This window comes from Acinonyx jubatus, chromosome D1, assembly GCF_027475565.1.
Source record: "Acinonyx jubatus isolate Ajub_Pintada_27869175 chromosome D1, VMU_Ajub_asm_v1.0, whole genome shotgun sequence".
NCBI classification, from domain to species: Eukaryota; Metazoa; Chordata; class Mammalia; order Carnivora; family Felidae; genus Acinonyx; species Acinonyx jubatus.
Window position 1 is genome coordinate 94,590,057 of NC_069390.1, and position 25,169 is coordinate 94,615,225.

At 49.2% G+C, this 25,169-nt stretch overlaps 1 protein-coding gene across 3 annotated transcripts in view; it reads right to left on the reverse strand.

Moving 5' to 3' along the window:
• Positions 1–25,169, reverse strand: part of SORL1 (sortilin related receptor 1) — a 171,382-nt gene that overhangs the window by 45,940 nt on the left and 100,273 nt on the right. For all 3 annotated transcript variants that reach the window (XM_027036764.2, XM_027036763.2, XM_027036762.2), the window contains exons 19-26: positions 24,111–24,202; positions 22,580–22,826; positions 21,757–21,895; positions 15,789–15,962; positions 13,699–13,812; positions 9,408–9,530; positions 6,560–6,679; positions 641–766 (exon numbers count right to left, since the gene is read on the reverse strand). In XM_027036764.2, the coding sequence (XP_026892565.1) occupies positions 641–766; positions 6,560–6,679; positions 9,408–9,530; positions 13,699–13,812; positions 15,789–15,962; positions 21,757–21,895; positions 22,580–22,826; positions 24,111–24,202 (1,135 nt within the window). The remainder of the gene's footprint in view (positions 1–640; positions 767–6,559; positions 6,680–9,407; positions 9,531–13,698; positions 13,813–15,788; positions 15,963–21,756; positions 21,896–22,579; positions 22,827–24,110; positions 24,203–25,169) is intronic.

A 25,169-nucleotide genomic window follows, 5' to 3' on the forward strand; every position in this document is an offset into this window, starting at 1 on the left:
GTGGCCAAGAAATGTTGAAGTATTCTGTGAGCAGAATATTGAGAGCAGAGGAGAAACACGGGGGATTGGTTTCTGACAGACGTTATAGAGAAAAGGATAAGGAGAGGGAACCTTAACGATATTTGGTATAAAAGAGGATTTCATACATTGTGTTCGTGTCATAGCTATTTTGTGAAGGTAACTGATGACCTCGGAATTCTCTTCTAAATCACTTATGCTGAAAATGTTCTACCTTCGGGGAAGGGTCCATTTTACCAAAGGACCATAACAGAGAACTCCCAGTCATAAAGTACGCTATTTATAGAGAAACCGTTGGCTGAGTTCTGGCAGGACCCTGGCAATTTCCGTTCTTGGTGACTGCAGTTAGCACTCTGGGTGCGTTCATTGGTTTCCATCGCTTTGCTTCAAAGTTGCGATGGAAAAGCAATGAGGCCAAACGGCTTGCCTGACAATGAAGACCGTATCACACACCCCTTTACGTCCTGCGCGATGCCATATGGAACCTGGGCGGGCTTCTTCGGTTGTCAGAGTGGGCAGAGAGAAACAGTGGAGCAGAACTCCCCGGCCCATCTGTGGCCTCTTTTCCCAACCAGCAGACACCGGGGAAGCTCCAGGGGAAGGCTGGAGCGTTTGCATTTACCGCACTTCACGGGATCCTCATCAGAACCATCCTGGCAATCCATGTCGCCATCACACGCCCACCGCTGGGGGATACAGTGCCCGTTGTGACACTGGAAGTTGGAGGCTTCGCAGGTGTGGTAGATGGCTGCCGGCAAAAGGGGAGAGAGAGTGCGTGAATGTCGCCCTCACTGCCGCTCCCCCACCAACCACCCAGGGCTCACTAAAGAGACACCGCACTGGGTCAAAAGGTACGCAAGGGGAGCACCCGAGCTCCTCCCTGGCCAGGAGCTAGGCACCTGGGGCCGCCCTGAAGGTGGGGGGGCAGCCTCCTGATGAAGCAATCGCTTGGCTCTGTGGGTCTGGAAATGTTATACAAGTGCAGATGTACACGTTAAAAACAACAACCAAAAAAATCATTCGCTTTTCACAACCACCTACGATGTAAGGATTATTCCCTGTCCACAGGTGAGGAACAGCCTCAGAGAAATGAAGAAACTCGCCCACGTTCACCAAGACGATTAAGTAATGGCTCCAGGGCTATCCCAGCCCACAGCCTGTGCTGCCCCTGCTCCGTCTTGCCACTTCATCTTCTCCCATAAACCCACCCACTCATGCAGATTCTGTGGGACACGGAGGGGCGGCGGGTGCTCAGGAGACTGGCCCTAGACCCGGTCCAGCCACCGTGCGGGGGCCTCAGTCTCATCATCGATGCTGACACGTAAGGACCCTGGTCAGCTCTGACAGGCTGTCATTTTATAATTCTAAACCAACTACCCAATTTCAGATGGGGAAAACCTCAGCTCCAAAGGGCACAGAAGATTTATCCAGGCTCACAAAGAAAAGGTCCCAGGACCTCCCAGACTCGTCTTTCTCAACAGTCAGCAGTGACATCCACCAGCCAACAATAAATACGTGGTGTCCCCGACAATCATTTCAAAAGAGGCAAGTAGAACAGAGCTATTGTTATAACCAAATAGCCCTAGCTGCATACGTGGGCTGAGGCCACCTGGAGGTCCTTTAGCAACTTCTCGAAGCCCTGATCAAAGGCTGGTTCAGACGCAGACTGGGTGCCTTGAACCCAACCAACACGACTAACCACCTTCTCCATGAGAGTTGCCCTTCCTCCACTGAAACAGAAAGCCGCTTGTGTCTGTTCGTGGCCGAATGAAAGCCAGGCCTGGCCTTTTTGACAAGTGACATAAAATAATACCACTGAGATAGATGAGCCCTCTGTTAGTTGAACTGTGTGGACAGGATGTCTGCGCAACCCAGGAGGCAAAACAAACAAAAGTGGGTTACTGAGTGCATACTGTAGTTATTTATTCAATCAAGATGGTTGGCAACTGCTACTCAAGGGTTGGGAAAATTGGCTTCCAACGCCCTCGAGAATTTCTACTGAATTTGAGGCTATTTTTTTTGCAGCAGTCGGAAATACAAAGAACCTGATCTTTCAAGCCACTTTAACACAAGTGGTGGTCCATTATCTGCTGTCTTCCTCTCTCTCTGAAGAGCAAGGATATATGCGTAGCATGCAAACAGGTCTACAGGAAGTCTCAATATTTTACAACCTTTGGTACAAGGAATCCATTAAACATCTTTTTTTAAAATATACTTATCTGGTAAGAGGAGTAACAGGGCACATGATTTTTTGCCCCAGTAAACAGCCATTGCCTGGAATACTTCTTGATCTGTTGGTTTTCCAAGTCTGACAGCCCTTGAAAATATTCCTCAGCAAAGCCTTGCTCACTTTCATAAAATATGCTGTTGCCTAAGCTCATTACCATACTGATCTACTTGTTATTATTCAGCTTATGCATTTCACTTTTAATTGAAAGCAATTTCAGAGTGCTAATGGAGTTTCCAAATGACCATTCTGGGAGGCATGTCTGAGATCTCCAAAATCTATCACAGGAGCTGCGCTCAGAAAGACTCATCAGTTTGCACAATTTCATTTTAAGTGGCCAGGTATGAATGCAATGCTTAACACATTCTCTTTTTCTGAATGTTCCCACCTCCTGAGTAACTTATTAGCTCTCTGACAGTAAGTGTCTAGTAAATAATACGTGTTCAATTAATACTTTTTTTTTTTAATCACAGGGATAGAAGAGACGGACTTTAATACAGACTAAAGAACTGGGGAAGAAAAATAGGAATCCTTCACACGGCAGGATTCACTGTGACTATAAGAATGGATGGGCTAATGGGGTAAATGACCATGAAATTAGAGCATCCTGGTTTCTAATAGAGGCCATTATCCCACACCTTACTCTCTGACTTGGACAGATCTTCTATGACTCAGCAGGACCCTCTGGAATACCCGATTGAAATTATTAACCAAATACAAGTGGGGGGCAGAAGGGACGAATGAATTAATGCAGTAGGAAAGCACTGCCACATTCAACACACAGCACTGGACTATTAGGAAGAGAACGAGGGAACACAAATGAGAATATCAATATAACTTCAATGATTAGTGAAATAAAAGTAATAACGTAAAGCATAAAGAAAAGAACCAGACAGAAATTCTAGATATAAAAAATATAGTCATGGGGTGCCCAGGGGTGGCTCAGTCAGTTAAGTGTCCAACTTCGGCTCAGGTCATGATCTCACGGATCGTGAGTTTGAGCCCCACATTGGGCTCTTTACCAGCAGCACAGAGCCCACTTTGGATCCTCTCTCTCTGCCCCTCCCCTGTTCTCTCGCTCTCTCTCAAAAATAAGCTTAAAAAATGTATATATAGTCATGGAAATAATAATAGCTCAGTGGATTTGTGTAACAGCCCATTAGATTTAGCTGAAAAGAGAACTGTTGAACTGGAAGAGAAGTCTGAGGAAGTAACTGAGACTATAGATAGTCATAAAGAGTCACAAAGAGACAGGGGATACAAAAACAGGAACCATGAACAACAGGAGGGCACAGTCCAACAAAATGGTTGACAGTAACTGCTGAAGACCAAAGCAGAGAAAGTAGCAAATAGAGCTGAAAAGATGGCTGTAGTTCCCCAGAATCGACGAAAAACAAATCCTCAGACCCAAGAAGGAACACAAGCCCCAAGAGCAGGACAAATAAAAATAATTCCACACCTAGATGGGGGAAGCTGCACACCAGCCACAAGACAAGCGAATCAACAAGAACCTACAGATAACTCGAGAGGAAAGAATGTCTGATTGTTGTTTGAACACATCACCCGACAGGAGAAATCAAATCAACACAGAAGAGGCCAGAAGGAAACAGAATGAGTTCGTCAAGATACTTACGGAAAATTACCACAAACCCAGAAACCCAGATCCATCTGAATTCAGGATTTGAGAGCAGCAAAATAAAGACACGTTTATATAAACAAAACTTAAAAGAGTTTACCCCTCACGGACTCCTGCTGCAAGAAATGGAGAAGGATGTACTTGGAAGGGAGGCATCAGATACAAGAAGCAGTGATAAATGGTTACTAAAATATAATAGCAATGGCTAATATTAGGATTTTTAAAATGTGAAACTAAAATACTAAGTATTTACTGAGTCTGTTAGTCTTGGGACCATGTGCAGAGACTGGAATCCAGGCATTCTGAGGAGAGGCGGATGTAACTAGAAAGACACACGAGACGTCTAAGCATAACCGCTAATACAACAGAAATCAAGTTTAAGTTCAAAATTCCATTCAGGGAGGTGGGGAGAAGGGAATAAAGGAAATGCAATCCCATGAAAGGAAAAAGCAGGGGGGGAGAAGAGCAAAGACCTTGCACGCAAGCTGAGGCCAACAGGAAGTCAGTCGACCCCGATCTATTTTCCCTGGCTTTGCAGATGACTTAATTTGTTAGGTCAGGAAATGAAGTGACACGCCATACATCCTAATGAGCTCACAGCTGACCGCCATCGATTCGGAGATGACAGGGAAGGAGAATCATCTTTAAATAGCTTTGGAAGAACAGCCATGGGGACAGGGGAGCAGGTGAGGTGCAAACACGCTACATTTTCCCCAGACAGCCCTGCCAGAAAAAAATCAGAGAGGAAAATCAGGAGTCTACGGCGAGCCCACCCATAGAAACGGGTTGATAATTCATCCCGGAAGATCAGCATATGCTGCTGAAACACAAAATTGACTAACGCGGTTGTGCTAACAAGATGTTCAATCATTTTGCAATTTACAAACTGCAATGCCCAAGTGCACCCCTCTAATTTATTACCCAATCATCCACCCAAACCCACAGCTTCCAGACAGCACTCGTGGTTCCTGGGCTGACGGCAATTCCTTCACGGACCTTGGTTTTTCCTCCTTCTGCAGGCCATGCTCATGTTTGGAGAGAAGCATTTTCCTGCAGTGCCCCCAGAACAGAGGTTCAGACACTGACAGATCACACCAGAAAGGACAAAGGGCAAGTTCAGGGTAAGTTTGCAAGGGGACAGAATTTGGTAACATCACAGATCATCCTGTGGGACGATAGGGCATTTGAGGAGGACCATGTACTCTTTAAGGCCACAGGAGGTCGCCTCGAAACTAAGATGACTACAGAAAAGCAGTTGTGTAAATTACCAAATTGACAAAAGTTCCCTGAACAGGCACTCTTCCCAGGGGCTGGGCAGTGGGAGAACACAAAGGGGTCAAGGTCATTTCTGCCCTACAGGAACCAAATCTAAACTAAAGCATCACGACACAAGTTGTCTCTATTTACATTTGGGATCTGATCACATAACCTTCTTTTTATTTGCTTTTACACACTCGTAGGCATGCTTCGAGCTCCCAGATGCTGGGCAGTGTAGGAACCGGTGGGGCACGTGGGGGGCGAGGGAGATTAAGACAGGGGCCTTGGAAGTCCCGCCACAAGAGCCATGATCCACACCGCATGAATGACAAGTTAATGCAGTTAACAGTGAATTGAAAACCAAAGCCAAGAAGCAGATCTGCCCTCACCACGACGAAATGGGTACGTGAAACCACCTTAGCCCCATCACTGGAGAGATTTAAACGTAGAACTGAGTGAATTTCAAGAAGTTGCAGAGAAAATTTACTCATCAGGCAGTGGGATCAGTCTTTGTTTTCCCCCTCCACAGCGTTCCCAATTCTTTGTTCTCCTCCACTCCACCATAATGTAAATGGGCCCCATTCATTCATTCATTCACTCATTCATTCATAAAAAGTAGTATAATGAACATGAGTGAACCCATCACTCAACAGAAGAATTCAAACATTCCCTCCACATCACACCGCCCAGCCTTTCTCTCATATCCTCATGCTCTTTCCAACTTTATTTTTCATAAAATCTTGCCCCAAACGGGTGCACAGTACACTTTAGGCTTTGACTGTTGGGGAATTCTCTGATGCTCCCCATTCAAAAACCTGAGCTAGGAGAGCCTGGGCGGCTCAGTTGGTTAAGCGTCTGACTTCAGCTCAGGTCGTGATCTCACAGTTCATGGGTTCGAGCCCCACGTCGGGCTCTGTGCTGCCAGCTCGGAGCCTGGAGCCTGCTTCGGATCCTGTGTTTCTCTCTCCCTCTCTCTCTGCCCCTCCCCCATTCATGCTCTCTCTCTCTCTCTCTCTCTTGCTCTCTCTCTCAAAAATAAATAAACATTAAAAAAAAAAAATCAAAACCACGAGCTAGTCCAGTGCTACCCAATGTAGGGTCCCCAGACAAGGGACCAAGTCTGTCAACTGTGTATTAACGGTCAAGAAGAAATAAGCTTGAGCCAGAATGTGAACCGACTGTATCAGGATACCCGTTTAGTCAATCCTTTTTTCACAGCAAGACCTTCTCCATGAAGAAAGCAGGATGTTGGTTTACCCGTCGGCACAAGCTCATCACAGACCAGCTCTTTGAGAAGCAGCCAATTGGCTGATGTCTACGGTCCAGTTCTCAGAGCCTAGAGTCTACGATCACGTAGGGCTGCGAGGCTAACCAGCGCACATACAGACAAGTGCCGTTCAGGGAGAGCAGGAAGTACTGACCGGTGCAGTTGGCTTCATCAGACCAGTCTCTGCAGTCATTGTCCCCGTCACACACCCAGGAGGAACGGATGCACATGCCCGAACTGCAGTTGTATTCGTCACTCCGGCACTGGTGCATTTCTGCAGGAGAGACCACAGACACACAGCCTCGCTCATGATTCCATTCTGGCGCCAGAGCCCCTAAGGGTTAGCAGGGCACACGTTATCCGCATTATCCCCAGTTATCCAGACATAGCACGGGCTTGCACCGGGGATTTGCAAGGCCGCTGAGGATTGATTCCAGCTAGCGTGCTGCAAATGGGGTACGGGTGCCCCGAGATACTCCTGCTGCTGGTTGCCTCCAGGAAAGAACAGGGTTATTCTCGGCGCACTCTGCAAATATTACCACTGTCTATGACTGCTGCCATGGGAAGGTTGGGGGCGGTGCTCTAGTTGTCCAAAAAGCAGAATTCTCAAGAAACAGAAGCCTTCTAGTATCAGCCTGTGGTTTCAGAAAGGGGGTAGTGAGAACTCCAAGGGGGCTGATTAGGATGCGATGCTCAGATAGGGGAACGTGAGGTCAGTGCCGAGCTCCCGAAACACAGGAAACTGGGGAGCTTCTGTGGGCAGAGCTCCAGGGATGTTGGCCGGCCGGCTGTCTCTAGAAAGGTGGGGTCCTGAGGCAAATGAGCCCGTGCAGCCTGGCCAAGACTTGCAAGCAGGCTTCCCTGGCAACACCATTTACAGGCCCTGGGACTCTCCTTTAAAACAGAACTTTCAAATGGAATTAAAAAAAAAATTTTTTTTAAGTTTACTTAATTATTTTGAGAGAGACAGTGAGAGCGAGTGGGGGAGGGGCAGAGAGAGAGAGGGAGAGACAGAATCCCAAGCAGGCTCTGAGCTGTCAGCGTGGAGCCTGACACGGAGCTCGAACCCACCAACCGTTGAGATCGTGACCTGAATCGAAACCAAGAGTCAGACGCTCAACTGACTGAGCCTCCCAGGCGCCCCTGAAATGGAGTTTTAAAAATTCTACGTGGGGCGCCTGGGTGGCTCAGTGAGTTGAGCATCCGACTTCGGCTCAGGTCATGATCTCATGGTTCATGAGTTTGAGCCCCGCGTTGGGCTCTGTGGTGATGGCTCAGAGCCTAGAGTCTGCTTCAGATTCTGTGTCTCCCTCCCTCTGTCCCTCCCCTGCTCACACTCTGTGTGTGTGTGTGTGTGTGCGCGCGTGTCTCAAAAGTAAATAAACATTAAAAAAAAAAAAAGATTCTATGAAAACAGAGGTAGCCAAGTCTGAGTTGCCCTCATTCAGGAGACAAGTTGAGGGTGAAGTTGGGGATTCAGATATTTAAGAGGACCTGGCTCTGAGGATGTCAGGGACTGAGACCCCAGGGTGGACTCAGGAGACACTAGCATGAACAGGCTCATGAAGGGAGAACCCGGCCATCGGATGGTCAAACTTGTGCCCAGTGAGTGACACCACTGGGGTCTCCTTCCTACCAAGCTGTGCCCTTCACCCCTGAGGGCGCTGAGGAGGAGACGGGAGAAATGCAGGGAGAACAGCACTGGATCCCGAAGACTGCTTTCCAGAACTTTCTATGTTTACAGAGATGAGGGAAAATGACGTGATCCCACAAAATTCCTCAGAGAGCCAGGCTAGGAGCATTTCCCCTGCTCTCCTCATTCCAGTCCCTGGGGTCAAACTGCCTGCTGGTGAAAATAGCAGGCCCCATCTGTAAGCACCGGCACAGCCTGACCGGACCTGCCCCGTGGGTGGGCAGAGAGAACTGGCACGGCCACACCAACTCATCACAATGTCTGGGGTCAGCGTCTGGCCTCCGTTCTCACTTCCCTTTCATGGCCAGGATCCCTCCAATCTGGTACACTGTGTGCACTGTGTAATGTCTCCTCCTTGCACAGTCAGCGACGCCGAGTTGGGTACCAGAGCCATTCACCTAGACAGGCCTCGTGAACCGGGCAGGGCCGGTGCCGGGCAGCAGCGGGGGCGGGGTGGGAAACAAGGCTCCGGGTTCCTACTCTGACACAAACTCATAGTGTCACCTGAAATATGTCCCTTCGGTCATTTAATTGGAAACTGAACTTGAACTAGAGAACTCCTTATCACGCCTTGCAATTCCAACACGCTAATTTTTCTAAATGTAAAAATCTCCATTCGGGAAACAGATGTTCAAACAACGTTCGTACCATCTGCTGGGCTTCTAACAGATTTACTGGGTTAGATTGGTTTTAAAAAATGTTGACAAAGGTATTGATCTGTGTGTTCGGGAGGCTAATCTCACAGCCACCCAGATGTGTGGGCCGAGTCTGTTCCGCATACAGCTGTTACGAACCGCCTAAATTCATTTAGAAATCTTCCTCGCTATCATACCCATGCTTACAGCGCCTCTGCAAGGCACAAGCAGCGGCTGTTATTTTTTGAATGAATCACTCCTACCATGGTGGTCATGCAGCTGGACTATCATAAACCCAGAGACGCTTTCAGAAATCCTGCATCAGGGCGCCTGGGGGGCACAATTGGTTAAGCGTCCAACTCTTGATCTCAGCTCAGGTCATGATCTCATGGTCTGTGAGTTCGAGCCCCGTGCGGGGCTCTGCGTTCGTGGCACAGAGCCTGCTTGGGATTCTGCATCTTCCTCTCTCTCTGTCCCTACCCTGTTTGCACGCACACTCTTTATTTTTCAAAATAAATAAATAAACTTCTTTAAAAAAAATTTAAAGAAAAGAAAAGAAAAGAAAAGAAAAAAGAAAGGAAAAGAAATTCTGCATCTATAACCCACAACAGCCCAGTGAGCAAAGAGAGTCACCCTGCTCAGGAACGGGGCTCCTGGATGTCGTGTCTCCTTACCACAATGACTTTCATCGCTATTGTCTCCACAGTCATCCTCGAGGTCACATTTATAGGAGAGGGGGATGCAGGTCCCGGACTCCTGGCAACGGAACTGGGTATCCAGATCACAAACGGTAGTGGCTAAGATGGGAGACACAACATACTCGTTAGGAACAATTCATTCCCCCTACCAAACACAAACATTTCCCTGGAAAGCCAACCAAGGGGGGGAAAAAAAAAACCCATGAGAACCTGAAATTTACAACCAAGGGAGATCAGAGCGTATCTTTCGGTAGACAGCTTCCAGATGGGAACCGGGCTGGGAAAGTGAGAAACCACCATCCAGCTGGGAGAGAGACTGATGGGCTGGACTACCTCCTACGATCCGCTCCGACACGGAGGGGTCTTCCTAAGTAAGTGGCAGAAACACCTTCATCTAGAAAAACTACCATTAAGAAGCCCGATGTCGCACAAGAAGCTGGCACCTCCTCGTCTCGATGACACAGGGAGTGTTGGGCAAGGATTCTGCAGCGGGCATGCGGTCCCCGTTGTCAGGCTTCAAATCCTGGCTCTGCCTCTGCCTCAAGCAATTAACTTTAACCTCCTTGAGCCCGTTTCCTGCACAGCAGGAAGAGGATAAGGTGATGGGGCCAAGTGCTGTGATGACAGAAAGACTAGATACGGATCTCTCGGTTCTGTTATCTACCACTTACTTATGTAACCTAACCGTCCTGTGCCTCTGTGTTCTCCATTGTAATGTGGAAATCGTACAATAACTACCCTGTGACAGGCTTGTGAAAATAAATAAGGAAACAGGTTTGGGACCAGAGCCCATTAGATAGGCTGTAAAATAGAAGAGGCTCCCACCAGATGTCACGTCTCTTCCTTGTCCTTCCTCTGCCCGACTGCATCCGAACAGGTACAGATTCCTCTCCCTCTTTGGAACAGAACTTATTTGAAGGTGAGCACAACCCCCTGACCCCAGCCAAAGACCCTCCAGGAAAGGCTGCTCTCGGAAGCAGCTGACACACAAGGTAGGATGTGACAGAAGAGAATCCTGGGGCGGAGGGTGGGGCTGTGCCGTGAAATGAAAAGCCAGCGCTGCCGTGACACATCCCCAGCAGCTCTTATTTGAGGCTCCATTTCTTCTCTGTAATTGAGCTCATGGTGGGAGGCAGAGGATGAATGCAAAAATGACAAGGCTGCAGGGGATTCATGTCAAAACCCAGAGCGCCTGACAGCTACCCAGCACAGGAGTGTGTGTGCGCAGGAGGGAGATGAACTGACAGGATGCCTCCCTGCCACGCCCCCTGGCAGCGGACGGGATGTTGCATTTCACTTCCCAGACAGGACTGCCCAGCCACAGCCTGCCCCTTTCCTGCAGCCCTGCCCTCGGCCGGGGCGCCTCCACCATCAGGATAAGCGCGGCTCTCCTCCTCCTTGATAAGGGAGCCGCTTGAGCAGGCACAGACAAGCACCACTCTCTTGGGTGCCCTGTCACCCCTCCCCTCTGCCACATCTGACTGGTCGGGACTTGGGCCAAGTGGAGTGAATGGAGAAAAGAACAGAGCAGCAAGTAAGTCCCATGGTCCCGGGAAGGTCAATCCCAGCTGACGGTGACACCAAAGCAGGGCGGGTTCAGAGCCAGCTGCCAACTTGACCCAGAGGACGAGTGTGAACTCTCTGGAAGCCTGTGAGGCCCGTGCAGAGCTCACGGGCTGGGCGGGAGAGCGTCAAGTCCTGAACATGGAGGGAGGTCCTTCCCTCCTAACGCTGAACCAACACAAGATCTCGGCTTATCTGTCGAGTAGACACCAAAACCCAGGGTAGAACCCTCATCACTGGACACAAGGTCATCTAGTTTAAATCTCTCTGCTTCCACCAAGCCTAATCATATCTTGGCAATCTTCACCCAACGTGCCAATTCTAAGAAGCATCTCCTCTCCCTCCCCATTGTGTAATAAAGTCCTTTCCAAGGTAGGCTCCCCTGTTGTTCATGTGGACAGTTTTTAAGGAGCTTTGGCTCTCCCCCCACAAACACCACACCTTCCTGAGACTCTGGTAGAGAAGAAAAGAAGAAACACACAGATAGCCTAATGTTTTCCCAAACCTGCCGTTCAGTAAGCTCTTCCCCCTGGGTGTGAATGGCAACCACTGAAACCAAGGAAAAAAATCATTAAGAAGAGGTTTAGTAAAAACCTCCTGTGAGCCAGGAAGGGCAATACGTAGTTTTGTCAGTGAATTGACTGCTCCTGAGGTTACTTTCTGGATGGAACAGCCTCGGAACCTGGCACAGGCCCCTTAGGTGGCCGGCTAAGTACATCCATCAGAGGCCAGAAGAGTATATGGAGCCAGGAGGCACCCATCGACCTCTTCTTACAGCACAAAATGGTCAACGAGCTTCTGGATTTCTCATGGGGAAATATTTGAAAGAGAAGCCTGCGGATTAGTTTCTGGCTTGCCTGCTCCTGGTCTGCTTCCGCTCCAGTGCATTCTTCCTAGTCCTTATCTTTCCAAATACAAAAATCTCATCATGTCATTTCAACGGTTCCCAACTGCTCCTCTGAATTAAGCTCACGGGCCCTTGCTGCTCTGGGGACCATCCCTAGGCCAACTCTCCATTCCTGTCACCGATGCCCCACACCACGCACTCTGACCTCTGGGTTTTCATACCTGTAGTTCTCTTACCTACCACGATATTCCCTCCACCTCTGCTTGGTTCACCTCTACCCACCCTTCTTCAGGGCTCTCCATAAATACCTACCCAAGTTTGATTTGTGTGCTCTTCCTGGATGCATATGGCACGTCCCCATCACAGCACTCATAGGCTCCTCTGTAACTGCCTCTCTATTTTTCCAGCTCCCCTACAGACTGTAAACTCCTGATCCACCTGTCCACCTGATCACCTGAGGCCAAGCACAGAGCCAAGCACAGAGCCTAGAACAAAGGAGTCCTCAACAAATACTTGCTGACTGAATGTCTGAACGTATTACTCACTGTCAGAAGGCAAAGCACCTCCTTACAAGGTAATGTCGAAGCTACTAAAAATTAAAAACTGGAAGTAAATCAATTACCCATGATATGTAGTTATTTGTTTGTCTTTAAACCTTGCTAAACACAATCATATATTTTAGTTGTTACCCTTAGAAAGTATACACTCTTTGGAGTGGATGTTTCCATGCACACCTATCAACAGCCCCGCATCTCATTTTTTTTTTTTAACGTTTATTTATTTTTGAGACAGAGAGAGACAGAGCATGAACGGGGGAGGGGCAGAGAGAGAGGGAGACACAGAATTGGAAGCAGGCTCCAGGCTCTGAGCCATCAGCCCAGAGCCCGACGCGGGGCTCGAACTCACGGACCGCGAGATCGTGACCTGGCTGAAGTCGGACGCTTAACCGACTGCGCCACCCAGGCGCCCCAATTTTTGGGACAGAGAGAGACAGAGCATGAACAGGGGAGGGGCAGCGAGAGAGGGAGACACAGAATTGGAAGCAGGCTCCAGGCTCTGAGCCATCAGCCCAGAGCCCGACGCGGGGCTCGAACTCACGGACCGCGAGATCGTGACCTGGCTGAAGTCGGACGCTTAACCGACTGCGCCACCCAGGCGCCCCAATTTTTGGGACAGAGAGAGACAGAGCATGAACAGGGGAGGGGCAGCGAGAGAGGGAGACACAGAATTGGAAGCAGGCTCCAGGCTCTGAGCCATCAGCCCAGAGCCCGACGCAGGGCTCGAACTCACGGACTGTGAGATCGTGACCTGAGCCGAAGTCGGACGCTTAACCGACTGAGCCACCCAGGCGCCCCAACAGCCCCGCATTTCAAACCAAACCAGGCATCATCAGTCAATTAGGACGATCACTCTAGAGCCTGGCAGTCAGCTGATATCCGCCGATTGGAGTGGCATACAAAGTAAAACCTGTTTCCAATCTCTGAAAAGGTTGAATTTACTGATCAAGGAATGTCACCTGGTCAACAGCTTTATCACAGTAGTAGGGCCACAGTTACAGCCCAGGCCGCCCCACGCCCCAGGCAGCTCAGTTTCAGCCACGCGATGCTTCTTGGTCAACCCCTTGTAGTGAGCAGTTCCCTCACCTGTGGGGGATGGGTGTTAAACAATAACCTGTATCTAAGTGGCAGTGGAGACATGTTCTTCTCTGTTCTCCAAGCCCCATCAGCCTAAACGGGCATCGCTGATCATGAGGGGCCATCTGGGGTGGCAGGTCCCCACCTGGGAGGAGCTGACTGGCCTCGCGGGTAACCACAAACGTGTAACATCCCAGACGCCCGGCCAAGCTAAGAGACTCACGGCAGTTTCTCTCATCGCTCATGTCGCCACAGTCGTTGTCAAAGTCGCACCACCAAATGCTGTTGATACAGTTCCCGTTGCTGCAGCGGTACTGGTTACGGAGACAGGTGTTCTCTGGCCGCCGGCAGCAGGTAGAAGAGGAAACGAAACCAATATTATTCTTACTGCTGGACCGCAAGACTCTTCTCTTTTGAGTTTCCGCTTTTCTTCCTCAAATAACAGGCCTTAAATGGCCAAGGGGGGGGGGGGGTGCCAAGCTCACCTGCATTACGATAGAGGCCTCCTTATTTCCTCTTTCAATTACAATTAAGGGGTAAGAGGGAGCTAGAGAGGTGCCGGGGGTGGTTACAATAATGAAAAAGGACGTGATGGTGCAGGTTGGGTCCAATGGGTAGATAGCAGCCCATCAACGTTATAAAATATTAATCATCCAAGGAACTGCTTAAGGGACTATGTCTACACAGTATGAAAACATACACAGTCAGTATAGTTATAGCCATCTGTATTCTGTACATACTATTATATATATTCATAGATCTTCAATTTTTCAGTCAAGTAGGTACCAAAGGATACACAATACTCTGAGGTTTTTTTTCTACCCGTGACACACAGGAGAAAGAAAAATGTGTTGTTTGGTAAACTGAGTCTAGAACACGTGATGACTGGCCTCTTGTTTGGGTAACCAAAGGCATTCTAATGGAAAATATAGAAAAGCCTTTCCCTCTCCTCTTGGTTAACTTAGCGTTAACTTTGTTTCTTTCTGAAACAGATATAAGAGGACGTCCAGAGCCTGAAAGAGAATCTCCCGGGTCTAAGAAGGGCAGGGTCATCTTTTTTCCATTTATATTTCTTTTTTTTTTTTAAGTGTATTAATTTATTTTTAGAGAGAGGGAGCAAGGAGGGTAGGGTCAGAGAGAGAAAGGGAGTGAGAGAATCCCAAGCAGGCTCCATACTATGAGCACAGAGCCCAATGCGGGGCTCGAACTCACAAACCGTGAGATCGTAACCTGAGCCGAAACCAGGAGTCGGACGCTTAACCGACTGAGCCACACAAGCACCCCTCCATTTGTATTTCTTATGGAAGAGGGACCCCAGGGCCGCTTCGTGTGTTCCCCTGCCCAGGACTAAGAGGCTGCTATAAGGAGGGAGGTCGTGATTACAAAGCAAATATAACCTTGGGAATGAAAATAGCAGGGGTTCGGACGCTTCCTGGCAGGGCCCCCTTCCAGAGGTTCCCCTCACTGACAGTAATATACAGGGCCAGACTGCGGAGGTGATAAGGGCACAAATTAGACAGGAAAGCAAGACGAAGACAGGTTTTCAGAGGAAAAGTTTTAGAATCTATGTATTCACATTCAAAGAAAGAATGGATGGGGTTGTTAGAGCCAGTTGGTCACGGCGTGAGGTAAAGCCTCAAGACCCTCTGCGACGTCATTCTGAACACTCTGGACGTTTCTGGGCTAGTGTTGGGGGGGGGGGGGGCGGGCAGGGTGTGGGAAAGAGCTGCTGCTGAGCCCAGGTGAGCTGTGAAGGGGTCCGACCAGTCCTTTCTCCAAGTCAGGTTTGGTCCAACTGCCAGGAAGCAGGAGAAGTTGAGAACCCGGATGTGGAGGGGTGGATGAGGAAAGGAAGAGGCAGAACGAAGGGCGTCTGGATGGCTCAGTGGGTGAAGCGTCTGACCTCGGCTCAGGTCATGATCTCAGGGTTCGTGAGTCTGAGCCCCCCGTCGGGCTCTGCACTGACAGTGCGGAGCCTGCTTAGGATTCTTACTCTCTCCTCTCTCCCTCTGCCCCTCCCCTACTCGCTCTCTCTTTCTCTATCTCAAAATAAGTGAAAATAGATAGATAGATAGATAGATAGATAGATAGATAGATAGATAGATAGATAAAAATGAGGCAGAAGGAGACAAAGAGGGGAATCCCACTGAGGACTGAAGTACCACAGGCCTCAGCCCCTGAGCCGGGATGTCTGTATGTATCCAGCGGATTTGTTCCTTACCCTCGGCAATTTCAATAACCCAGCAACGTGGGGAACGCACAGCACTGGGAGGGGGGAGGAGGAAGGAGGGTAGAAAAGAAGAAGGGACGCACCTTCTTTGACGCAGGTGCTGTTCTCCCGCTGATAGCCCTGCGGGCAGTCGCACATCAGGTCCCCGGACGGGAGGACAGTGCTGGACACGCCCTCCGGACACCGGCAGCTCTTACTGTTGTTGGCCCTGGGCAGGCAGAGCAGGCTGCACGGCCTGGACACACAGGCGTTGCTTCCTGGAGAGAAGGCAAGCGGCGGCCACATCCGGGTTAAAAAAAACATCGAACGGGATACTGACATCAACACAACCTGCTCGTCGTACAGACACACGACGGCGCGGAGCGCAGAAAGAGAGAAAGGGGAAGGGCCGAGTGCGGGGGCTCGAACCTCGCCGCCAACCCCTGCTCAGGGCCAGGCGTCCGCTGTTCCTCCTGGGAATTTGGAATTGGGGTGATGGAAAAACAACAGAGCAACTGGGGAGCCCGAGCCGGGAGAGAAGTCACACGGCGTGGGTGTCAAAGGTGAGGCAGGACAAACCAAACCCCGTGCAGGTCAAGGCTGTGCAGAAACAGACTCCAGAGAGGCAGACGGGAGAATACGGCAGACTTCCAGAGGGGAGGGGAAGGGCCACACCAGGGTCCCAAAGGGAGAAGGAGAGAGAGAGACAGAAGTGGTGTCTTTACAATTTCCTGCACCTGTCCCCACAAGGCTCACCTCTGTTTCCTCTCTTTGGGTTCCTTACAATCTCCCTTTATGCTTTCATTAGCACTTTTTACTTGAGTTAGCTTGACTGGGTTTCTGCTCCTCTGACCCAAGAGCCCTTAATGAGAACATGCACCTGAGTAACGACAGGGCCCAGACGAACACCCGGGTCTCTGCTTTTCAATTCCTCTGCGCCTGAGTGCAGCGGCCGAGCTGAATAAAAAGCCAGCCACGGTGCCCATTAGCCTCAGTGCTATCTGTCATGCAATAAATCCACACAAGGATGAGTTAACATCGATCTATCCCTATTTCCAGTCTTTTCTCTGGTTCAGCTTTCCACAGAGAGGGCCAGACGAAAGTCCATAAAATCCTTCGCTGCATTCTGGGGAGAGAACTTTTGTGGATGAACAATGATGGGAAAGGGATGTTCCTACCCTCCACATCCCTCTGGCAAGGCGGGAGAGGATGCACACACCACTGGGTAAAAGCTGGAAACACGATACAACTATGGAGCACCATAAAAGCCACATAAATTATGAAATGTAAGCGTGTTCTTTTGGCTGTGACTGTCCATCATCAAACTCGGGGGGAAATACACATAAACGCTCTGATAAAACTCAGCTGATGACAGTCCTTCAGCTGTGCTATCTCACGGACAGACAAACGCACCACAATCACATCCAGGTACCCTGTTTCCATGCGGGAAGATTTTAGCCATGTCATTGCCTATACTGACCTGCAGGTTGGAAAACAGGGCTCGTTAATGACGACTGGTATTAATATGGGTGATGATACGCTCAGTGGCTTTGGATGTGTTGGCACTTCATCAGTGTTTAACTAGCACACGCATAAAAATAAAAGTCACAATGATATAGCAACAGTGTTGTTTAGATGCTAAGGACCGGAGAGTACGAAGCATTACCAAAGACACGAAATACATTCGCAGAGGAGAATCCATATGATGAAACATTCAAAAGGGTTCTACAAATATTTAACCAACTCTAAAGGCAGAGTTTCCACAGCAGAATAACCGGTTGACTAGAGCAGAAATGCCAGAGATCAGTTCACCCTGATCTGTTCCATGAAGAGAGATTATTCCTTTTTCAGAATACACATGCTCTAGGCTACAGGGAAGAACACAGAGCTACCACTAATGCAAAACAACTCCAAAACGATCTGGAACATGTTCTTTGTATTCAGAGGACAACACAGCATTCAGTGTTCCAAGAAATGGAACGGTAACAGAATACTTAAAAAAAAAAATACTCCAGGACAGGATGATGTTTTCACATGGGCTACGTCTGTAAAAGAACACGACTAACACTTTCACATGTGGAGCAAAGGTTCCTACCCAAGGAAGCAAGAGCCAGAAGCACCGAACGCAAAATGGGGTTCTAAATTTTTTTTTTAATGTTTATTCATTTTCGAGAGAGAGCGTGAGCAGGGGAGGGGCAGAGAGAGAGGGAGACACAGAATCAGAAGCAGGCTCCAGGCTCTGAACTCTCAGCACAGAGACTGACTCAGGGCTCTAACTCGTGAACCACGAGATCGTGACCTGAGCCGAAATCAGACACTCAACCGACTGAGCCACCCCGGGGCCCCCAAAATGGGGTTCTAGACAGAGATGTATACGGTCTGAGAGGCAGTGTCCAGAGGCAAACCCCAAACCAAGCAGACCCAGTCACTGACCCCAAGAGGTACACTGGGCAGGAGCTTATGGGGTGCTACAGAGAAGCCGGGAGAGCATGGAAGGAGTAGTCAGCAGAATTCCACCCCCAGAACATGGCCACAGACTCTATACAGGAGGCTGCAGTCTTGCATGGGCAAGGAAGACAATACAAAGACCATCAATCTGATATAAAGAGTGGACAAACGGCAGTCATCATCTCCAAAGATGTGCCCTTCAAAGACCAAACAGCCCCATGATGCCTTCATTGGGCAGATTCAGAACGTATTCAGATCTCCTCTTTGGAAAATTCCTCCAGAACCAGTTTAGGACACAGAAATGCTATTATCTTGCTTAATTATCTAAACGTTTGACAATGATCGAATCAAATCCACCTCAGAGAGTAAGTGTTTGCCCTCACTACAGATATTTAAAAGCCTTAGATTACTGAGACTCTGAAGGACCATTCCATGAGCTCCAAAGTATTTTAATCCATTGCAAAATCAACTGAAAAAAATCAACAGCCTTGTAAACTAAGCTCTTTAAAGAAAAAGCACTCAGGGCGCCTGGGTGGCTCAGTCGGTTACGCTTCTGACTTCGGCTTAGGTCACGATCTTGCAGTTCGTTGAGTTCGAGCCCCACGTCGGGCTCTGGGCTGACAGCTCAGAGCCTGGAGCCTGCTTCGGATTCTGTCTCCCCCTCTCTCTGCCCCTCCCCTGCTTGTGCTCTCTCTCTCTCAAAAATAAATACACATTTAAAAAAAGAAAAAGAAAAAAGCACTCTTTGTGGGGAATAAATTCCAGTAACCCTACATGAAAACTAACCAGGGACAAAGATCAAGAAAGGCGTCTGGTTATAACCAAAATCGCCCAAATGGACAAATGCTCGGAGTGAACAAATTTTTATCACAAACAAGAATCAATCAACATCTAGGACTTCCATATCACCATCATATACCAGGGCACTGCTATTCCAACAACAGATGATAGAGGGAGCAGAGCCTAACAGTTTCGTGGAAGTCAAGCTTGGAAGTGAATTAGGCCACGGTGCAAATTCTTACCACTTAACTATACGTATGATAGAGAAACATGAACCTGACTTTCATGCTCTCATCTACAAAACAGAAATATTAATAGTACACAGGATTTGGGGAAGGTTAACTGAGGTCATTCAAGCCCACAAAGCACATTATTGTGATACTGATAACACAGGAATACCTAAATAAATGTAGGTTATCATCTCGATTATTATTTTACACTTGGCTAATAGTCCTAAGTGTGCTAGGATCTGACACTAAAAATAATAAAGACTGACTAGCACCAGGGGTCACGAATGTGCAAAACAGGGTCCAAAAAAATCAGGCAGGTTAGAGCAAACAAGTTCAAGGCCAAGAGGCACCTGCTGCATACAGGCAGTGCTGGCAGCCAGATGTCATTTCAAAAGTGCTCAGCTACCCTAAACTAGCCCTGAGAGATCACAGACTTGCTTCTCCGGCCCTGTGTCTGTGGGCAGGAGGCCGGCTGCAAGGATCCTGCTCACACAAAGGAGAAAAAGGAAATCCGAAAGGCAAATGGAGGAAGGACCAAAGAGAAGGCAGCGACCGGTCCTGAGGCTGCAGGCCCGAGTCTGTGTGCTACCCACCGTCACACATCTCCGTCCAGACCCCAGCCAGACTCCCGGAATTACTCTGGATGGTTTAAATGAAGGGGGCTCGTTCAGGCACAAAGGGGAAATCATGCCCAAGGTGAGGCTCACAGGCCCGTGTGCACAGCCCCAGGAGACCACCTATGCATATGCTTAGACCACAAACTCGCTCCCCCAGCACAACACCCCCACCCCCCCCGGGACCTCGCGGTGACTGCACATCAGCTGGAATGAAGCAAGTGACCAGCCGAGACCGGGGAGGGGAGAGCCCAAGGGTCAGCGGTTCATCTGAACGCTGCTGTGTGCTCACCAACACGTGCTTACAAGCGCTTGTCAAAAGGCAGACTTGCTTTCTAGAAGGAGTGCTAATCCAGAGGAATGCTGAGGACTCACTGGGCTTGCTACCCACGCCCATCAGCAGGGGTGGGGGTCCTCCATCAGACAAAGGCCCTGAGTTTCAGCCCCTGGAGCTGAGAAGCAGTCCTTCATCTCTCCCTGTTTTAAAACAGGCACCATGTCCGAGAAGAGAGTGACCCCTAGGTTCTGTGGCAGAACTGGAACAAAAGCCCGGCTCCTAAACCAGCGAGGGACCTTTGAGAGAGCGAATTCACAACATCTGAGATGTCATTCCCTGATCTATGATCCATGGATCCCAGTACCGCCCCCGCCCATGTCACAGGTCAGTCGCAAAGGCAGGACAAGAATACAGACTTACATTCCCAGCATTCCGTATGGTTTCCTAAGGGTGTTCTCAATGCTATCTCCACTGGTCTCCCCCAAATAACAAGGGTATCTATAACCGTATTATTTCCCTTTGACAGTCTTCTCTTAGCACAAGGCCAGCCAAAACCCACCAAACAATGTCAACATTCTAGTTCAAACCGGGAAACCTAGCAGTTTGTCAATAGAGGAGAGTCAGCAGACCCAGGGTGCTATTTAATCCTGCTGAGAAAAATAGGGTGCTTCTTAAAAGAACTATTCTTCCCGGAGCATCCTGCCGTCTCTTCTGGAGAGCCAACCATACGGGTGGCATACAGACGGAAAGGGCAGGAAATAAGGAAGGAGGCTTTCTCCAGGACCAGCGGGTCACAAGCACCGGAGCAGCTCTTGAAGCCTCCGCCAGCAATCTTTAACACAGCTACTGCGGCGCCTGGGCGGCTCAGTCGGTTGGGCATCCGACTTCAGCTCAGGTCATGATCTCATAGTCTCTGAGTTCGAGCCCCGCATCAGGCTCGGTGCTGACAGCTCAGAGCCTGGAGCCTGCTCTGGATTCTATGTCTCCCTCTCTCTCTGCCCCTCCCCTGCTCATGCTTTGTCTCTCTCTGTCTCAAAAATAAATAAAAACATTAGAAAAAAAAAAAAAAAAGACAGCTACTGTCTCCATCCACTGGCAGCTCTTCCTTTTCCATGACCTCTTTCCACAAATACCGAGCCCTACTAAGTGCCAGGCAGTGGCAAAACTGTTGAGGACAGAAGGGAAAAAAAAAAAAAAGAAAAAAACCACAACCCCCTTCTTCATGGGCCTTAAGAGTTGCAGGCGGGGCGCATTCATTAATGCATCATATATGTAGGCGCTCAATGAGCAACAGGTCATCTGGGCAACCGGAGAACAAGACACGATCCCATCAGGAGGCAGCAACTGTCTGCACACCCAGCACGGCGCTGGGCCCTGTAAGGTTGCCAAGTGGGGATTAAGCGCCCGCTGGGACTCTCCAGCTGCAACAGAAGCCACACCACCAATCAGTCAGGGGCCAAAGGCAGGGGAGGGGGGTGTAATTACCCACCAAGTATCACACGCTAGGCAGGCAAAAAACACGCTGTCTTCCAGCTGTTTGTGTACCATTAGAAAAGAAATTAAGATGTCATTAGGAAGAAATTAAATAATGTGCATGTTGTCGTGACAATAAAGATTCAGGCTGCCAGATCCCGCCTGAGCAGGGATTGCCCACACCCAGCCCCTCCTAGAGATCCACGAGAGACAGAGCGAGAGAAAGATGAAGCGGGGCACACTGCCTTACCAGTCGTCTTCCCCTTGTAGAAAATCTTCATGTCCATCAGCCCCGTGAGCTGGCTCGCCAGAATCGCCATCTGAGAGCCGGTGTATTTGGAAGCTCGGAAGATGCTGAGCTGCGACCAATCATCCCAGTAGATTTCATTCTAAAAAAAGAAAAAAGAAAACCGTGCTCGTTAGCGTAGTTCCTTGGTCTCCTGTTCTGGACCCTCTGTGAGAACAGGGGTTCGCCCGTGCGGGGCGATGCTTGACGGTCACTGGTGAATGACCAGCCTCATCGAGATTCCGCCGAAATGCAAGGCAGCGGTTTTATCCAGACCTCACCAAAGAGCCGCACAGAAGGAACCGCCCGAAGGAAACTATCCGATGAGCAATCAAGTTTGCCCACGGTCCAGCCCTTCGGTTCGAAATCTGCTTCCCAACGTTGGGGAGAGGCGACCATTCTGTTTTCTAGAGTCGAAGCAGGAGTGACGGGCAACGCAGGTGGTACAGAGCTCATCTGAAGCCATCAGGGCACGAGGCAGACAAGCCTCACAGGAGATGACACGGAGCCCAGACTACCGGCACTCAAGGGCAAACGGGGATTTTTCCGTGAAACAACCTCAAACTTTAATCTTTTGAAATGTGAACAGTGAGCAGCCCGGCAACTGTGACATCCGTAAAGGATGTCAAGGAAAGGAAACTGTAAAGGAAACTGTCTCAAATTCAGAAATGAGCCGGTTTTCTAGAAGTAGACAAGCATCTCTATAAAACAAGAGCAGCTCTTCACCTCGGTACACTCTTCCCCAGCTCTAACAGACCGCCCAAGGTGGGAGCAAAGGAGTCCCCACCTTAAAGACGGCGATGGCGTAGGGGTGGGGGAGGTTGTCCAGGATGACGGAACGCTGCTGGCCATCAAAGGTGATCCGCTCGATGCAGTCCAGGTAGGCGTCTGTCCAGTAGATCCACTGGTCATCCACAGCAATGCCGTTGGGCCACTTCACATCCTCTGACACGAGACGATGCACAGCAGAACCGTCCATGTTGCTCCGATAAATTCCTGGCTTCAGGTCTCCCCAGTCAGTCCAGAACATCACCCTGGTCAAAACCGGGAAAGAATGCACATCACATCAGACCTGGGGAAAGGTGGGGGGGGGGTGGTCACATGCTACCCCAAGGAGGTAAGAAGCCCATCGACAAACATAAGTCCAGTTCGTTCAGCATTATTGTTATAATCTGTAATTGTGAACTTAAGATACTTAACTTCTTGACCCAGGAATTCCTTTACTGGAATTTAAACAGATATAATCAAGTTACGTGACTGCAATATACAAAGCTATTCATCACGGCATCATTCTTACTAGCAAGTGCGTATATGTATACATACGTGTACACGTATATGTGTTATGTGAGTATAGATACACACACACTTTTAGGTGGATATATATGTATACGCACCAAAACGTCAATATACAGAGAAAGTGACAGACTGTGGTATACACAAAAGAGTATTACGAAGCCTGAAAAACCTACAAGCGCTCACATGAAAACGTCATCTTCAAACCACGTTAAATATTTTTAAACATGCAGAACAGCAAATGTCCTCCGATTCTGACACACAGGCGTGTACATGTGTTTTAAGGATATATGCTTGTATACGGGTAAAAGAGAATTCTGAAAGCTACACAAGAAACCACTAATCATGGCTACCCCTAGGATGCGTGAGTGAGAAGGGTTAAGAGTGAGAAAGGAGGAAACAAGTAGTTTTCATGTCATAAACTTCTGCTCTCGTAACGTTTTTAATCAGGTACATATACATATTTTTCTCTTAAAAAGCAGATCGAATTCTGTATCATAAATATCAGAAGGACTGAAAACCTAATCCAGAATTTCCTTTCAGCTATGTTTCCTTAAGTTAAGAAATTAATAAAAAGCACCTTTGCATTTCCCAGGTGCTTACAAATTGTTAGTAAGAGAACCCACCCAAGCTTGGGGGGGGGGGGTGGGTGGGTGGGCACAGGAAAAAGATGGACGGGATCAAATGTTTGCATCATGCCTCAAACTCCAGGTAAAGATCCTTAGGATATCCAACCAGGCCTGACCACGTCTAACCGAGAGACTTGCTTTCAATAATACCCTTCGTTGGAGAAAACACCCCACAGATGTGAGACATCTGGGTGCAGAGACTCTGATGCTCAGGAACGGAAAGGGAGTAGAGTCACCTGACCAGATGACTGAGCTCTGGCTTCAAAACTCGAAGTCAACAGGTTATTTCAACCATAATCATCAGAAACAAGTTTGTGTCCAGCAGTTTGCATTTCCACGAAAATCGGTCTGCTGTAGCATCTGACACATGCTGACTTCCTCTGGGGCCACACTTACCCATCTTGGGGCAGGAGGACCAGGGCCCGGGGCCGATCAAGCACAGAGGAGTTGACAATCGTGAGTCGGAAGTCACCATCTGGATTAGCTACCTGACAAAAAAAAAGGGGGGGGGGGGTGGTGGGAGCCGAGTGGGTGGAAGGCCAAGATGGATGTGAGCTCCTTGAAAGGCCCACATCACAGTTTCCCATGGGGCTGCTGCCTACAGACACGCGCCTCTATGGCTGCCTGATTCCCCTGCAGGCGCCATCTGGGAAACTTCCTGGCGGAATGAGCTGTTCCCTCCTCCGGTCATGGGACAATTCTCACGTGGTCTGACAGAGGAGCCACACGGCCGCCTGTGCCCCAGGTCTGGGGCGTGAAGATCTGCACAAAGCAACCCACCTACATCACTCCAGGCTCCAAAGCCACCAGTGGCTCTACGTTGTCCACAAAACAAATCCTCAAAGTTCCCGCCTCACGATGAAGTGTCTCCACACGGGTGCCTGGGTGGCCCAGTTGGTTAAGCTCTGGCTTCAGACCGACTTTGGCTCAGGTCATGCTCTCACAGTTCGTGAGTTCAAGCCCCGTGTTGGGCTGTGCCGACAGCTCGGAGCCTGGAGCCTGCTTTGGATTCTGCATCTCCCTCTCTGCCCCTCCCCTGCTCGTGTTCTCTCTCTCGTCTCTCGAAAGATGAATAAATGTTAAAAAAAAAAATAAAAACAAAAAAGGAGCCTCCACAGACCGTTCATTTTCTTTCCTCCATATTCTCTCTCTTCCACGTCAGCCCCTACAACTTTGGTGGGACTGGCCTTCTCGTGGGTCTCCAAGCCTGACGTACTCCTCGTCCTCGTCTGCTCTTACCATATCCCCTCCGGGCCTGTCCTCTGCCCCATAATCAAATCGTGTCTTTCCTTCAAAACTCACCTCCAGGCCCACTTCCTCGGCTTAACGCCTCTGACCTGCCTCGAGCAACGAGCATCGGCACTTCCTCACCATTCTGCACAGACGGGACCTGAGTTGTATGCTGTGTAGGGGCTTACGCTTTACTGCATCCTTCCAGCACCTGGCAAAGTGCTG